We start from the raw sequence: 16,639 nt of genomic DNA on the forward strand, positions 1-16,639 counted from the left end.
ACGACGTCACCTTCTTTTGGATCGGAAATTGGAAGTTTTTATTTATTCATTTGGTTGAATTTACATAAAAGTCAATTAAACAAGTAGTAGAAGTAGTAAATAAATAAGCACTATTCTTATTTACATATGAAGCTGTTGATATAGCCTTTTGCTATTAGTCTTTCTTTTTGTTCTCGACTACACTTTTTGGCAGGTTATTTAGGATTAATAAACAAACCCATAAAAAAAATTAAATAAATAAAACAAACTAACAAATAATTTAATAAATAAATTAATTTTTTTTTTTTTAAAGACATATCCCCTGCTGCATATTTTTGAAAGTAAGCATTTCAGTATACATCTTATTTGTAATGCTTCCACTTATTTTGCTGTACAAAACTGTTATGCTGCTAAATGTTGCAAACTGGTATTTGTAATCATATTATTTTAATTTATTATTATAATCATAAATACACTGGTTTGTATCACAAATAGATTTACCATTTACTGCACTTTCTGCACTTCTGGTTATTTACCCACTAATGCCACCTAATAAAAAACATAACTTATCAAGGAATCATTTGTATCTGTTACAGCAGTTTGGGGTGGGATGGGCACAATCAGACAACCCTGTGAGGGGCCCCACTAAGGTCGTCTATGGTACAGCAGCACATCCTACTGTAAACAGTCTACTACTGCACAATATAACAGCTGTTACACACGTGTTATGCCTACCTCATGGCACAACAAAATGTTTAGTATGTAGTATTCCACTATTGTGCCGCTATTGTATAAACATTTTTTTTTAATTATTATTGTTTTCTCTAATTACTGTAATTTGGTACCACATTTTGTTTTTCTCGTTGCTCTGCACTGTGTTGGAAAACGACAATAAACCGGACTTTGACATTGATTTAGGTTCTTCCAAGAGCACAGTAGACTCTGAAAACACTGCTTTTAACGTTCCCGTCGAAATTAACAAAGCAATTATTTTGTAATTATTTTATTCTTACTTGGTCTTAATACTCATCTGACTGTATTTTTGTAAATTATACAATGTATGGGGAAGTCGTGGCCTAATGGTTAGAGAGTCGGACTCCCAATCGAAGGGTTGTGAGTTCGAGTCTCGAGCCGGCAGGAATTGTGGGTGGTGGGAGTGCATGTACAGATCTCTCTCCACCTTCAATACCATGACTTAGGTGCCCTTGAGCAAGGCATCGAACCCCCAACTGCTCCCCGGGCGCCGCAGCATAAAATGGCTGCCCACTGCTCCGGGTGTGTGTTCACAGTGTTTGTGTGTGTGTTCACTGCTCTGTGTGTGTGCACTTCGGATGGGTTAAATGCAGAGCACGAATTCTGAGTATGGGTCACCATACTTGGCTGAATGTCACGTCACTTTCTTTCATTGTATTCATTTAACTTGGCGTTACAAGTGTTTTGTGGGTGTACTGAATACTCCTGAACATTAGGTGGTGTCTCGTCCGCAGAAACCGAGCCTCACAGTGCAGCGCAGGCCAGAGCCGTTGTAAGGGGAGCCTCCAAATAATTCAAGTCTTCATAGTGTCTTTTTTTAGATCAACATATAAACAATCAAAATGGTAGTTGCTATACTATAACACTATATTTTAACTTTTCCAAAAAATCATATATAAAAGGAAATTATTAAAAATGTACATACATTTATGGTTTTTACAGCCTTTTTATTAAATGAATTAGATACAGTCACAAAATACTGTTGTAATTCATCAAGCAGAACATACAAAACAGGTTTCTCTGCTTTGAAAGTTGAGTGACTGATTTTCTTACAGCCAATGTAAGCAATTCAATGACGTCAGTGCCATAATGTGATTGGTTACCAAGGCACACGTGAGCCAAGTGGAGCGCGGAGGTTGGTGTCTCCCCATAAAAAGAACATCTTTAGTCTGAAGCGCAGTTCATTTCGTAGGCTGGAGAGAGTGGTGCTAATCCAATAATTTGCAAAGCTGCAGTTTAGGTTGAGTTATTATTTTTGTCTCACCTTCCGCAGTTAAGAGATCTCGGGTGAATGATAAGCACAGGAGTGATACAATTGAGGAAAACTCGTTTATCGTTGTTTCTGAAGAACAAATGAGATCTTGTTGTCGACTAATTCCGGTAAGTGTATCCGCTGATAAAGAGTGTATTTAATAGTAAGTTTGACGAGATTGTATTTGTTTAAAATAATTGGAGCGTTGTTTTAAGTATGTATTTCATATATTTAATATTTTAGACTGTACTTTAGAAATGTGAGCACGTGGTGTGTTCATGAGCACGTGTTTGCGGCATTGCTCTCATTCACTGTGAAATTACATTTAAAGACTGTTTAATAAAGCTAGATTCATGTTTGCTAAATTATTATACAACAGTGATTTTGTTTTTGTCGCTCTTTTAGGTTTATTTACAGTTACAGTGGACTTCGTGGCCAGTGATTCAAGGTAAGACCAGGCCTGATTTCATTGCATCAAACATTTTCAGTTCGTGTGGTCTGACTCTGGAATGATGTGTTTACTGCGTTAGACTGCTGAACATCAGTGATGTCAAATCAAATCTCTGACCAGACTGTTTTATTCAACTGCAGTCTGTTTGATTTTGAAGTTGGAATGAATGATTAAGCTGGCGTTTTCTTTTGCAACAGGGAGAGGTGAATTGGAAGAGGCTGAGGTTTGTATGTTCCTCACTATGTTCATTGTAGTGGCTGTGATTATTGCAAATGTATAACTTATATACTGTATTGTAATATTTTATGTGAATGTAACAATTTAACAATCCTGTTTGAGTTTCTATACACAATAAACAAAATACACGTCTTTGCTTGTGTGTGTCATGTATTGCAGTGTTTTTATTATATAAATATATATGCAAGCACTGTATTTGAACCTGTGAAGTCTCTCCATGGCTCAATGGGTCAAGCAACAGTGCAACAGTAAAAGCTTGTTATAACTGGAGCTTCTTGGTTTTTCCTCCAAGTTGCTCTTTTAAAAGCAGTCGACAACTTTTTGTACGTGTATATATGCATTATTCCACCATTGTTTAACTATATAAAGATGTGTTGAACAGAGGGTTGATAGTGGATCTGAGTAAGAGGCCCACAGAGGTATATTTCATTTGTTGCAGTGTTGTATACGAGTACTATCTTTGAACCGATGTAGCCCCTTCATGGCTCAATTGGTCAAGCGAGGGCTTGTTATAACCGGAGCCTCTTGGAGTTGCTCTTTCAAAATCAGTTAACAACCTTAACAAATCTGAAATACAAACAGCTTTGAAAAAATGCCTCTGGAATTATTTTTGCAAAAGCAGTTTATCAATTTCCACACACAATCATGTTGTCAGTATGGCAGAACACGATATTCAAATGAAATCTTGCGCAAAAGAAATAACAACTGGCAAAGCGCACATAAAAGATCAATTGTAAATGGTAATATTGTAGCATAAACAGTAATACAAAATAAACACATTGAAATCAAAGTACACGTAGTATTGATACTTCGACTTGAGTCCAAAATGGAGGTGGAAAAGCCATAATTCATGTTCACTTAAACCTTAGCGGTAGTTAAGATACAGAACTTGTGATGTTGGATATAAAACACTTTTTCAGACCAGTCAATACTTAAGTATCTGATAATGGAAGAATGTCAAAACTCAAATTTTAGATGGCAAAGTTCACTTGCCCCTTTTAACCAACAGAAACTACCTACATGATTTAATACACCATTGGCCTGCAAGCACAGTAAATATAAATATATATATATATATATATATATATATATATATATATATATATATATATATATATATATATATATATATATATATATAAAGTCTACCTGATGGCGACACAGATAGCAAATACTTGACAAACTATGCCAAACAAGGTAGGTTTGTACATTCAACAATCTTATTCACATGTACAAAACACATGACTTCATCTGCGTTGGAAATAGAATAGCACTTATTTTGAGCCTTGATCTGACATGCAATATGAGGCGTAGCCCAGTGGTTCTCAACCGACTTTGCTTCAGGACCCAGATTCTAGATTGGACATCCCAACACAGTCCAAAATTGATTCTCATTCAAAAGTAAACAAAAATATCTTTCAAATCAAACACTAAAATATATTATTACCATTAACTGCCCAACAATATACAAAGTTATTTACAAGACAGGCTGAATAAGAAACACTGTGGTCAGCACAAATATATAGATCATATATAATGTAGTCGGGTTGTATTTTATACACCTTGTGCAGTTTCATTAATGGTTTTTAAAGGCGAGGACAGGCCATACATACAGTCCATTAGCATCTGTCTGTCTGTTCAATCTTCAGTTCAAAAACCCTGAAGAGAATTTTTTTATTTTTTTTTTTAACATTTAGGTTACGGAACATACTCTTTTAGCAACTTAAATTTATGAAAAACACAATGGCTTGAAATTCACATTTCAGTGTAATTTATGTAAAAATGTGAAAGCGTCTTATGTAATGTTCACCACAGATCTTATTTTACTTCATAAACAGTCATAAAATACCTTTCTAAAATCCAGTAGAAATTACAACCTATGGTGAATTTGCCTTTAGGATGCTCCACAAATAGATCTGTTTGAGTTCTGTGACATGAATTTGTACCAAAATATGCCAGGGTTGATTAGATGACATTCAAACTTTAGAAGCATATGAAAAGTCTTTCCCCTCTCTTTTAAAAGATTGGCCTATTTACCTTGCTGACCTAACTTTGTACCTTTAATCCCTGCAGTTGTCTGAGAACAGACCTGTGACTCACCCTTTGAGAACCACTGATCTACGGCCATTGCAGAGGGGTGATGATTGGAGAGATCTCGCTTAGAAAGCTCTTGAACCCTTATCCTCTAAAATAGTCCGCTTGAGGAGGGATGGCTTAGGGATGAGAGGTTATTTGGCTGGTGTCCCTCTTGAGCACAGTGAAATTGATCTAATTGCATAATCAGATGCCACACATAGGGCTCAGGCAGCGGTGAATGGAAGAGGATAATGGTGGTACTAGTAGGTCTGTTGTAACTTGTATCTAATGAGTTATTTGCTGCTAGAAGCATATGACAATCACGAGAAAATCATAAATAGGTGCAAATCTCAGAAATGCCCCCTTTTGGCTTAGAGTTTGTTAAAATGACCAGATTCATCCATTACTGGTATTTATAGCACATTCTATACATCCCAAGGATGCACGCCCCCAAATGCTTTAACCCTCCAGGTGGTTTGCAGGCACCCTGTCATACCAAAAGTCTAGTGAAAGCCCTCGGGTTGCATTTCTATCTGCCGAGTTTAGGTTCTATCATGCGACACTAGGACGTCTGGTAAGTCAGCGTGCATCAAACAGAGGTAGCGTTCCATACACTTTACCGTCACATATAAGTCTTCTACTGCTTCTTCACGAGTTGTTCAACATCACCTCTATGCATTTTAGTATGTCACTAAAACCTCTTTATCCTGTTTGAGGCCCAACACCATGTATATTCATACTGTCCCGAACAAATCGCAAGCAAGCAATATTGTCCTTTCTTTTAGTTATTGATGTGTTCAGATTTTTCACAGCTCTATTCAGTGGGCAATATGGCACCTGTAATTTTCAACTCAGGTACAGTCCTGCCCTCATGGGACTGAAGTGTTTATCTTTTGTTTGATACAGTAACTAATCTTCACATGTCCTCAAGGGACTCCTTAGGGTCCAAGGATTCTTCATTTGTCAAGGCATTGGCATTGGAACGCGTATCCATGGCAGAGTGCATGATAGGCAGCCAGACGTCATCCATGTTTGGCATTACAAATATTTTCTGCGTAAGGTAGGAAGCATTAGAGAGTCAAGAAGAGAACGTAGGAAGACAAAAATAAAATCCTTGTGTAATAACAGCAAACAAATACGGGAAAATTGGCAAAATCTTTTACTGCAAATTTGAAGGTGTGATAAAACATTATTTTACAGTGTCCTTGTTACATGTTATTTGTACTTACTATAGTAATAAGACTGTAAAAAGAACGCCGTAAAAATAGTGTTACCGAAGGTGCTTGCATGATTGTTATTCAAATGATAGATTCGGAGATCTCATCCTTATATACAAAACATTTGGCTCCTAACTGGTAACGATGGGTTTGCAGCTTTTAATTACCAAGAGGTAATTAAAGCTTTTAATTACCAAGGTCCACTTTTTTTTTTTTGCAGAGTTTAGCTCTAACCTTGATCAAACTAACTCAGAGGGGTTTTTGATTAAGTGAACTCTAACTCTGCAGGAAAGTGAACCTTGAGGGCCAGATTTGAGAACCCTGCACTAATGAATGGAAATTATTTTTACCCTATGACACCTTTGAAAAATCTTATCAATTTAGTCTGATGTTAAAATTATGAACTTTATACAGTAATTCTATCATTTGTAATATAGAGACAATGATCACTGTTCACATCTAGACACTTGTGTGATCCTACACAACCAAATTCTTTAAAATCCTGCTGAAATTACAACTACAGAAATATTTGAAAATAAATGCACATTAAAGGGTTACTCCACCACAAAATGAAAATTTTGTCATTATTCACTTATGTCTATGTCGTTCCAAACCCGTAAAAGCTTCGTTCATCTTCGGAACACAATTTAAGATATTTTGGATGAAAACCGGTAGGCTTGAGACTGTCCCATAGACTGCCAAATAAATAACAGTGTCCAGGAAAGTATGTAACGTTATGAAGCGACGAGAATACTTTTTGTACATGAAGAAAATAATAATGACTTTATCTGACTGGTATGCAGGCGGCGTATGCTCTTCTGTATCAGCCGCGCTGCGCCGATGGGCTGTTTGCTTTCAAACCAAAGCGTAAATACACATAAAAACTTATCCATGTGGCGTGGCTTTAACTGCTCAGAATTGTCAAAATGACTCTATGCTGATTTGGAGAGACACAGAGGAGAGGAATTGTTGAATAAAGTCGTTATTTTTGTTTTCTTCGTGTACAAAAAGTATTCTCGTCGCTTCATAACATTACGGTTGAATCACTGATAGCAGATGGACTATTCCTACGATGTCTTTCATACTTTCATGGACCTTGACACTGTTATTTATTTGGCAGTCTATGGGACAGTCTCAAGCCTACCGGTTTTCATCCAAAATATCTTAAATTGTGCTCCGAAGACGAACAAAGCTTTTACGGCTTTGGAACAACATGGGGGTAAGTGAATAATGACAAAATTTTCATTTCGGGATGGAGTATCCCTTTAAAGTTGTAAAATCAAATGAAAATGCATTCATGTTCAGAAATTTAAAAAAAAAAAAAATTCATGTTCTTATAATGCAATTGATTTTGCATTCATAATGAAATCCATGTTAAGTTCACATATGCATACCTGAAACTCCTGATTGAGTTTGTTTTCTATCCAGTCGGTCACATGAGCAAAAGTAACCTCTCTATCGCCCAGTTTAGGCCGAGCTTTCAGTTCCAGATGAGGAGGCCTTCTGAAACCATACCTGAAATAAACAGAAACATCCAAGTATGTCCACATTCACATCTTTACTCTGAAAACTTAATTTCAGGAACATGTCCAAGTAACATTTCACCTTAGGACCTTTCATGTCCAAACGTTTTACTTTTGAGTTCTAAAAAATAAATATACTTTGCAGGGTGCCTAATTGTCAGAAATACTACCAAGAAAAAAAATCTTAAAGGGGTCATATGATGAGATTTTAAGTTTTCCTTTTTCTTTGGAGTGTTACAAGCTCTTGGTGCAAAAAGAAGATCTGTAAAGTTGCAAAGACTAAAGTCTCAAATCCAAAGAGATATTCTTTATAAAAGTTAAGAATTGGCCACGCCCCCTAAATCAGCTCGTTTAAACACGCCCCCACATGTCTACGTCAGTATGTGGGAAGATTTGCAAAACACCGCCCAAATGTTCACGCAAAGAAAGAAGGCCATAACTGTATATGTTGAGGGGCAGAAAATTTCCGTCAGACGCTTGAAACATTTGGCCAATCACGACGCACTGTATAGCTGGCCAATAAGAGCACACCTCGCTTTTCAGACCGATGAGCTTTTTAAAAATCGACGCGTTTCAGAAGGCGGGGCATAGAGGAGAAACAATAATGTACAGTATGTGGAAAATAATGTGTTTTTTGAACCTTAAACCGCATAAACATTTCATTACACCAAATACACAAAATAATGTTCTTTTTAGCAACATCATATAACCCCTTTAATGGCCCTAAATGGCTTCCTGTTATTTAAGCAAAATATAATTCCTTACTACTTAGTTTAAATTTTAAGCTAAAATATATCCTGGACATGTTCTTTACAGGTTTCATGTCTTCAATCATGCAATAAAATCTTTTAAATGCCTTTTAAAACTCAATCTTTCTTGTACAAATGCTGTTACATGTTCCAGCCAGTTTTTAGGTCTCATTTGAAACCGTTGATTATGGCATTTTATTGCAGCATTTGGAAGATTTTGGCATTATGGGTACTGCCTTAGATTGGTTTAGTCATATTTAAAGGATAGATCATTTTCATTTGGCATTGGAGATTTGTTCTCTACATCAGCTAAATTACATAGTGGTGTACCACAGGGGTCTATACGTTACAATTACAATTTTTCATTAATTTAACATTATGTATCATCTATATACAGACGACACCCAGTTTTATATTGCAATGGATCCAAAAGATTTGTTCAGTGTTTAGGTAAGATTAAAGCCTGGTTGGGAAGCAATTTTCTTCATCGTAATACTAGCAAGACTGGGTGTTTTATCTTTAGACACTCTTGTGCTACTTAGGAAATTATAAGTAGGCTGGCCTCTATGAAGATTAGTGTTTCAGATCACGTCAAGAATTTGGGATTCATGGATTTGGTTTTACATAAACAGGTTACTAGTGTTGTTAAGGCTGGGTTTTATCAACTCTAAATTGAAATCAATCCCCTCTTTTAAGGACCTGGAGACTGTTATTCATACTTTTCTATCATCACGCATTGACTACTGTAATTCTTTATATATAGGTATCTCACAGGGTCAATTATCTTGACTTCAATTAGTGCAAAATGCTGCTGCTAGACTTTTGACTCGCACAAAGAAAAGAGAGAATTATACCAGTTTTGGTTTCTTGTCTGTAAAATTTAGAATTGAGTTCGGTGATGGTTTTTAAAGCGTTGCATGGTATTGCCCCAAAGTATATAGTTGACCTTTTGATACCTTATCAAAATACAAGAAATATGAGCTCCTTGAGTCAGATGATTCTTCATGTTCCTAAAACTAGATCAAAGGGTGATCGGGCAGTTTCAGTGGCTGCCCCATGATTATGGAACCCTCTTCCAATGCACATTAAATCTTCCCCATCTGATACTTTTAAGTCTGTACTGAATTTTTTTTTTTTTTTTTGTATAGCTTTTAGAATTGATAAAATTGATAGAATTGAGTGATCAGGATTACATTTTTATTTTTTGTTTGTGACAAAATTGATTTTGTTTTATTAATGATGCTGGAAAGACTTAAAATATTTAAAATATGCTATAGAAATAATATTTGTATGGTATTGTATAGATGCATGAAATATCTTGACGTGTGTACTGGATAATGACCAGCAGATGGCATGCTAGCAACTTGTAGGATACCCAAAGATAGTATCAGATTTTAATTCTGTGCAGTAGCAATGTAAAGAGGATATTGAAGGAAGTGCTATACCATATCCTGTCTGTTGGAGGTGGTGGAATGTTGACAGCTAGTGTTCCTCGACACTCCTGAACTTCCACCGTCAGGAGCAGTGGCGTATTGGAGACCTCCTCTATCTTCTTCTTAATGAACTCGGTTTCTGTGGCTTTCTGGAAATACTTAGACTTGGCAATCTTGTCCACAAAGAGCATGATTTTGCTGGGTCTGTGTCCCCCAACATAACTGTGAAGAAAAGAAGCCACGAGCCAATTATTCATGCAGTAAGTTCTGCCAGAGTAACTTTATCTCCAGGTGTGTGGCCATCTTCAACCCATAGACAGATTCTGTGTCTGAGCTCTATGTTGGGCTGCTAAACTGGTAACAATATTCCAAATTAAACACAGAAGGAAATGGAAAGATTCTCAATCTCACCCTTCCACTCCTGGAATTTCAGGCACTTCCACAGCATCTTCCTCATCAGAAGATCCTGCACTCGATGACTCTTCATCACTGTCAGCTAGGAAGTAAGTGCGTGGTCTGGGTCTGGTCCATGCACACAAACAAACAAAGGCTTATGCACCATGTTTCTATGATAACCGGCTTTCTGAAAGCAGGGGAAGTTGCAAACCACCTTTACTAAAGTCCTTTACACAGCTAAAAAAAAAAAGATGAAAGGTCTGTTCCGAACCCCAGAGAGCTGTAACACTTTTACAGTAGTTATCGTCTGCATGTTTCACACACACATGCAGAATCACATGTATCGCTCATCGCAATCCCAGAATGCAGAACAGAACTTCTGCAAGCACATGCAGAGATGTGGTAGTGTTTCAATGGCGAAGTGTCTATCAGTTTAATATATGGAGCAAAATTCTAAGCAGCAGCAATGTACAACACAATGAGAGATTACAGAAAAGCCCTGATTCAACTCACCATTAAGAGTTCACATCCAAAAAGAAATCAGTCCAGAGGAAAAAAGTAAAAAAAAGAGTAAATGATAAATACATCCAAAGAAAAAATAACCCATCAATTAAACAGAATTTCACAAAAAAAAGAAGAAGCCCAGATATTTTGAACAAGAGATGATGAACATCTGTCTTTTGAAATGTCATCCATGCTCTTACCCTTCTTTTCCCTGTTCTCCAAGGCCTTCCCCCTCCTTTCCCAGTCTGGTCAGGTTCATCTTGGTTTCAAGAGTCATAAGAAAGGAACCGTTGTACGAGATCTCCAAGTCAAACCAAAGGCCTACAAATGAAAATTCAAACAGTACTTTATACAGTGGTCCCAAAATGTGTTTGGCCAAACTGGTCTCAATGTCAGTGCATTAATAACAACAAAAATGTGTCATTTGTGTGTTCCATTTACAAAACCCAAAACTCTTCCCAGAGAATAATCATTGTGATTCTCTATCTTAACCCAAAAAACCTAATTGCTTTGATTCTCTACTATTCTGACACAACAGGCCACCAGCTGCTTATCCCCTGAAAACAAGCAATGCACTTTTTTCCTTCAACTTTGCCTGATTTGAACTCTCTACACCAAATCAAGCTGGCTGGAATTCTGCACCCAGCATGTGTCTACACTGATTAAATTCATACAGGAATCGCTTGTGAAGCCCCGGAAATCTTAAAAGCCATGCTGTCCTGACGCACACATCCTCCTGAGTGAGTGAAAGGTCAGTACTTGAGTTTGCTCCACTCTGATTGGCTCAGAGACACACTGATCCTCTGAGCTCAGTGGGCTGCTTCCTCTATGACGAACTAGAAGTTTAACAAGCTAGCAGGAGTCTGGTCATTTACCAAATCATACAGACTCACTGTAGGGGTGCTGCTCCATCAGTACAGTGCAGATATAGCTTGACCGTGGGCGATGCACATCTAATGGTTTTGCAGGAGACTACACAGTAAATGATTCAAGTTTTTTTTTTTTTTTAAATCAGCAGTAAATTAAATAGATGAACAAGGTCTCATGACACTGCTGAAAGAACCACATTTAAAGTAAAATTTTGTTAGGCACCTTGTGTGAACATGTAACCTGACGACTCTTGCTATGGGCCCATGTTTGTTGCCAAAGTCTTCTATAAGTGATTTTAGCATTATAGCAATCTTGCAGCTCAACGAGTAAAACAAGTGCTACACCAAGGTCATGGGTTTGATTCCCAGGGAAGGCATGAATTGATGAAATGTGTACCCTGTATGCAATCAAAGTCACTTTAGATAAATGTGTCTGCCAAATGCATAAACAGTACAGTTGCTATCCATTTGTTACAGTGTTCTTGTTGTTTCTAAGCCACTGTCAAAGTGGTTGCTAGTGGTTTTGTAGCACCCCTACAGTGAGTCTATATATATACGGCAGGACTTGTCACCCTTCTGAGCTAATTACTTTTCCTTTAAAACAGTATGAGCAATAGTAAGCATAAATCAGGATTACAGACCAGGCCTTACCTCTGTGATCTACAGATGGTTTGGAGGAGCTGAGGATTTTAGGAATAGATATTCCCATGTCCAGCTCGGTAAGGGTCAGTTCATTCATGAAGTATGGCAGCTGTAATAATCGAGACAATAAGTTACTGTTTTAATCAAATACGCAGTCAGACTGGTGTGAGATGTAAACCTAATCATTCTCACCCTGATCTTACTCAGCTTTTTCTGGATCTTTTTGGACACCACATCTGCCCAGTATTTCTCTCCAAGAAAGTCCCAGAAAATGCGACCTAAAAGTGAATTGACCCAGGCTTCAGACTCAGATTCCTGCTCATGACTGGCTGGAAACTGTGTGACAAACAAACATTAAACTTAATTAGAATACTGCATAAAAATATTTGCGAGAATAAAGCACTGTTTCCATCCCATGTACTCAAGAGAACAAAATGGTCACTTCCTGGGAAACTGCCACAAGTATCAATAATAAGTTGCTGCAACTGGTGAAGCCTCTGGCTCTTTTTTTTTCCTACATGATAAATGACCTCAGAGCAACACAAACGAAACACAATAACAAAAGCTGTCATGTTAACTTGTCTTTGTATGCCTGATGTTTGAGAACGTGATTGTTTGAAACAGTTCTGTGAGGTAATTATACCAAATAATTTTGATGACGGACTTTGGCATTAATAATGATTAAAACAACATGTGTGCAATGAGTCTGGTGCTCTAGTTAGTCCAATTATCCAGTCACATCATCTGTTGAGGCAAAGACACGCGAGTCTTTTGTTGCACCATATTTATTCAGGAAATGTTTCCATTGTTGTTGTCGTATGGGATTAAAAATGTATCTCATGTGAGTGTACAAGTTTTTATGCACATTTTAAGAGTATATGCGCATATTGCCATCTACATCCAGCATTTTTAATGCAATATCTCAATTCACAAAAGAAGTGGATGGAAACATGGATATTGTCAAAGTCTGGATGTACAAGTCTCAGTATTGGATAGGTAGAGCTGGTTTAGCTGATGTCTGGTTTTTAAATAAAAGATTACCGTATTTCAGAAAATAGACATTGTGAAATATTGTGGACCTTTTTCATGATTTCTGGGCTGCTTCCAGCACTCTGAACAGGGCTTGTGGTGGGGCTGCCTGCAGACTGGTTGACATATTTGGCCATGTAGACATTGTATTCCAGAACTTTCTGTTTGACACTGGCATCAAGGTCTTTTTGTCTGGGATGAGACTGGAACATTTCATCCAGACTGCCATGACTGCTGCTGCGGCTATGAGACAGACAGCCTGCCAAGAGAGATAATACAACTTGATTACGTAATAAATTATGAAAAAAACAAAACTATGGATAAAAGTATAGTCCATTCAATGGTTCTCATTCATTAAAAAAATACATTCTATGGACCCTCTTTCCAGCCATTTACATATATAAAACTATTTAGTTTGTGTTATATTATGTTGGTAGGACATTTCAGGAAACTAGTTAATGCTGCTGCATGAGTGTTTCTAATGTAAAAGGTGAAAGAGTGATAAATTAAATGCCTTTCTCTCTTCTAACCACTGCAATCAATCTCTCTTAAATATTTTTTCCTATTTTGGAAAGTCAAACACCATCATGACTTTTTTCTTTTGCTATTGGAGCAAACGTGAATGCAAAAATTATATTTGTTGCAATTTCCATTCACTGTTGAAGTTTCACAACTATTGAAGTTCACCCAACTATGATGACTCCCACTTCTAAAAACCCCAGAAATTTGAAAAGTTTCTATTGTGCTATCATTGCAATATTACTATTTCTTAATGAAAGTATTAATGATTTGAATAAAGGATCATTTGTATTTTTTTTTTACTTGTAGGGAGGCCAGAGGGCTTCTTGGCATCGGATTTCAACTTGGACGCAAGTAGAATCCTTCTAAACCATTCCTCTTTGTCTCTTCCTGTCCTCCCAAACAGGTACAGTACAGGTTCGGTGTGCGCTCTCTTAGGTTCTTCACTAGTGCCTACAGCCTCGGGCCTGTCTCCTGGTGCAGGGGTCTTCTCCTCCACCACGTCAGACTTATCTCCCTGCACTTTGGCCAGGAAGTCATCCTGCTTGGCCAGCTCAATGCAGATTGGATACTTCTTATTCCATACCCTTTTCCTGGCCAGGCTATGAGGCACCAGGTAGATCTGTAATACAAGAACTCAAATGTAACCTTCATTTGTTTAAATAATATGCATTTAAAGGGTTTAATAAGTTTTGTTTTTAAAAATCTTGGCCAAATAACTTTTATTTTATTTTTTCTGTGCAAATGAAATTTACGCTTAAGTGCAAGAAAAAGTTGCAGTGCACCATTCATTATAGAAATATTACTATGTTACCCTGTTTGTCAGTAACATTTAAATACTAAACATTCTATGTCACATTTTATAATGTAATTATAGAAACATTCTGTAATTCAAGTCAAAGAGAGATTTTCAAAAGATTAATTTACACAAAAAATAAATTAATTATCTACAAAACAAAGTTAGAACAGGGCCTGTACATTAAGTGCTCTGGGCTGAATTAATTGCAGAAATTTAAAACAACAACACAGGTTGTGCACAGAGATCATGTGTATCACCCACCTTACTGTTGGTGAGATCATAGATTTTCTGGCTAACATAGGTAACATCAGATTTGAGCTCGTTGAAGGTTGCCCGGCGGGGGATATTGCGGTTAGGTTTGGACAGTCGCAGGACAGAGCCCTCCAGACGCACATACACAGAGTGAGTAAATGTGGCGTGATACGTCTCAGGGTCATAGCTGTAGATCTCATTCATCCAACCCTGAGTGTATAAGCACATAAATTTTACAACAAAACAAATGGGCCAAAAACAAAAAAACAAACAAAAAATAGTAGTAAATAAGGGACCAAGCACAATCTACACTGCATTAATTTGTTGGGTTACAAGTCAGACCTTTAACCATTATGTCACACCATATACAGCTTCCACCTTCTGAGAAACATTGCAAGCTGAGAATGAACACATCTGGTAAAAAAAAAAAACCCTGCAATGTCATGATTGATTCTGAACACAAAAAACAATCCAATCTAAATGTTTTTTTTTTTTTTTTTTTTTTTTTATATAAAAGGAAATAATAAGTGGTTATTTTTTTTTCTCAGAGTAAATCATAGAGTTTTGTTCTGTTTTGGACATCAAAATAAAGAAGTTTTTTAACCAATTGATAAGTGTTATGAACACCACTTCAGTACTTGACCCCTAAAGGCAATATGGAGAAAATTATCTCAGAAAAGCACTGCTTAACCAGGACACGCAAATAAAAACACTACAAGGAGTCGGTGCCAATAGCCTCGTGGGCAGCATGCTGACATATTAAGCACCACTGCACTTCGGCATCCCGAGTACGAGTCTCGGCTCGGGGACCTTTCCCGATCAGTCTCCTCTCTCTTTCTGGCACTTCGCTTCCTGTCAACTAACTGTCCTATAAAAAAAAAAAAAAAAAAAGGCAAAAAATGCCAAAAAAAATGCCAATTTTAACAAATTAATTACAGCACAAGTATGAGGAAGGACTGTTCCGCGTTTGTTGGCTAAAGGATGGGCAGTCAAGACGAACAAAGGTAGGCCTTATAATATTACACCGCTCAGGCAAAATGATGACGCTCAGCCTTACAGCCTGTAACAATGTACCAGTAACACACATTACTCTCGTCAACTTAATCAGTCAGGTTAAATGGAGATAAAACTAATATCACTAGTGGTTCAAATGAAAAGAATTAAATTTTCACTTGTTTATTTGTGATAAAAGGATGGTTTAAGCCCATTCACACCAAGAACAAAAACTATAACAATAAATATATAGAAATATTTTAACTGAAGTAACTGATTTACTATTATAACCATTTCAGCATCCACCGAAGACAACAACTTTGTGTTTATTCTAAGCATGCACTGCAGTTATGTGCTGTGTCAACATAACCGCAGCATGTGCTTTTTTATTTTTATTTTTTGAATTGGATGGATTTTGATTATCACTCAAGCTGGAAAAAAAAAATGGATTTGTACTTTTTTCAGTATAATTAAATTGTGGTACTTTTAGTAAAAACATCCCTAAATGTTCTACACCTCTTCATTTGTAAGATTTTACTTCATGAGTCAATCAATGATAACTGCTTTACCCAAAAATCTTTACCAAAAACGAACTGGTGCCTCTTTGCTTCAGTTCAGTTTAGAGAAATGGCTACAGATGAAAATAAGCCCGATTATGAGCATTCCTGACTGCTATAAAGTAGTTCATTCTGACATCATGTCACTGTCTCCAAACAAGCAAACTATAAGTGATACTAATATACACTCACTGTGTACTGTAGACTAGTACTACTGGAAAAAATCATGAACCTAACCTTTATATCCAAACTGAAATCTCAGTTGGCCAGACAGGGATTAATCTTCTCTAAATCATGAAAATATTGGTGTCCGGAAGGTTGTGAGCCTGAAGATGGTAGCGTACACTGAGTTTTTTAAAAGCTAATCTTAAAGATGTGCTATCATGCGACACCCAAGTTTATATGGTAC

At 36.9% G+C, this 16,639-nt stretch overlaps 1 protein-coding gene, 1 long non-coding RNA gene and 1 other non-coding gene across 7 annotated transcripts in view; 2 read left to right on the forward strand and 1 right to left on the reverse strand.

Moving 5' to 3' along the window:
- Window positions 1-1,833: 1,833 nt before the first annotated feature.
- On the forward strand, window positions 1,834-2,814 carry LOC109091709. The gene is made up of 3 exons (XR_002018130.2): window positions 1,834-2,112; window positions 2,390-2,432; window positions 2,633-2,814. It is a non-coding gene; the product is annotated as an uncharacterized LOC109091709 (long non-coding RNA).
- Window positions 2,815-2,857: 43 nt separating this feature from the next.
- LOC122139146 lies at window positions 2,858-2,991 on the forward strand. Its single transcript, XR_006156018.1, has one exon. It is a non-coding gene; the product is annotated as a small nucleolar RNA SNORA50 (small nucleolar RNA).
- Window positions 2,992-4,208: 1,217 nt separating this feature from the next.
- Window positions 4,209-16,639, reverse strand: part of LOC109079590 (testis-expressed protein 2-like) — a 46,075-nt gene continuing 33,644 nt past the window's right edge. For 4 of the 5 annotated variants that reach the window (XM_042730952.1, XM_042730976.1, XM_042730960.1 and 1 more), the window contains 10 exons: window positions 14,690-14,890; window positions 13,933-14,251; window positions 13,161-13,369; window positions 12,274-12,417; window positions 12,091-12,190; window positions 10,771-10,891; window positions 10,082-10,192; window positions 9,683-9,892; window positions 7,360-7,480; window positions 4,209-5,799 (listed from right to left, as the gene is read on the reverse strand). In XM_042730952.1, the coding sequence (XP_042586886.1) occupies window positions 5,665-5,799; window positions 7,360-7,480; window positions 9,683-9,892; window positions 10,082-10,192; window positions 10,771-10,891; window positions 12,091-12,190; window positions 12,274-12,417; window positions 13,161-13,369; window positions 13,933-14,251; window positions 14,690-14,890 (1,671 nt within the window). In that variant the 3' untranslated portion in view covers window positions 4,209-5,664. The remainder of the gene's footprint in view (window positions 5,800-7,359; window positions 7,481-9,682; window positions 9,893-10,081; window positions 10,193-10,770; window positions 10,892-12,090; window positions 12,191-12,273; window positions 12,418-13,160; window positions 13,370-13,932; window positions 14,252-14,689; window positions 14,891-16,639) is intronic. The other variant, XM_042730982.1, reaches the window with a different exon arrangement.

Source organism: Cyprinus carpio, chromosome A3 (assembly GCF_018340385.1).
Source record: "Cyprinus carpio isolate SPL01 chromosome A3, ASM1834038v1, whole genome shotgun sequence".
In the NCBI taxonomy this organism is placed as follows: domain Eukaryota; kingdom Metazoa; phylum Chordata; class Actinopteri; order Cypriniformes; family Cyprinidae; genus Cyprinus; species Cyprinus carpio.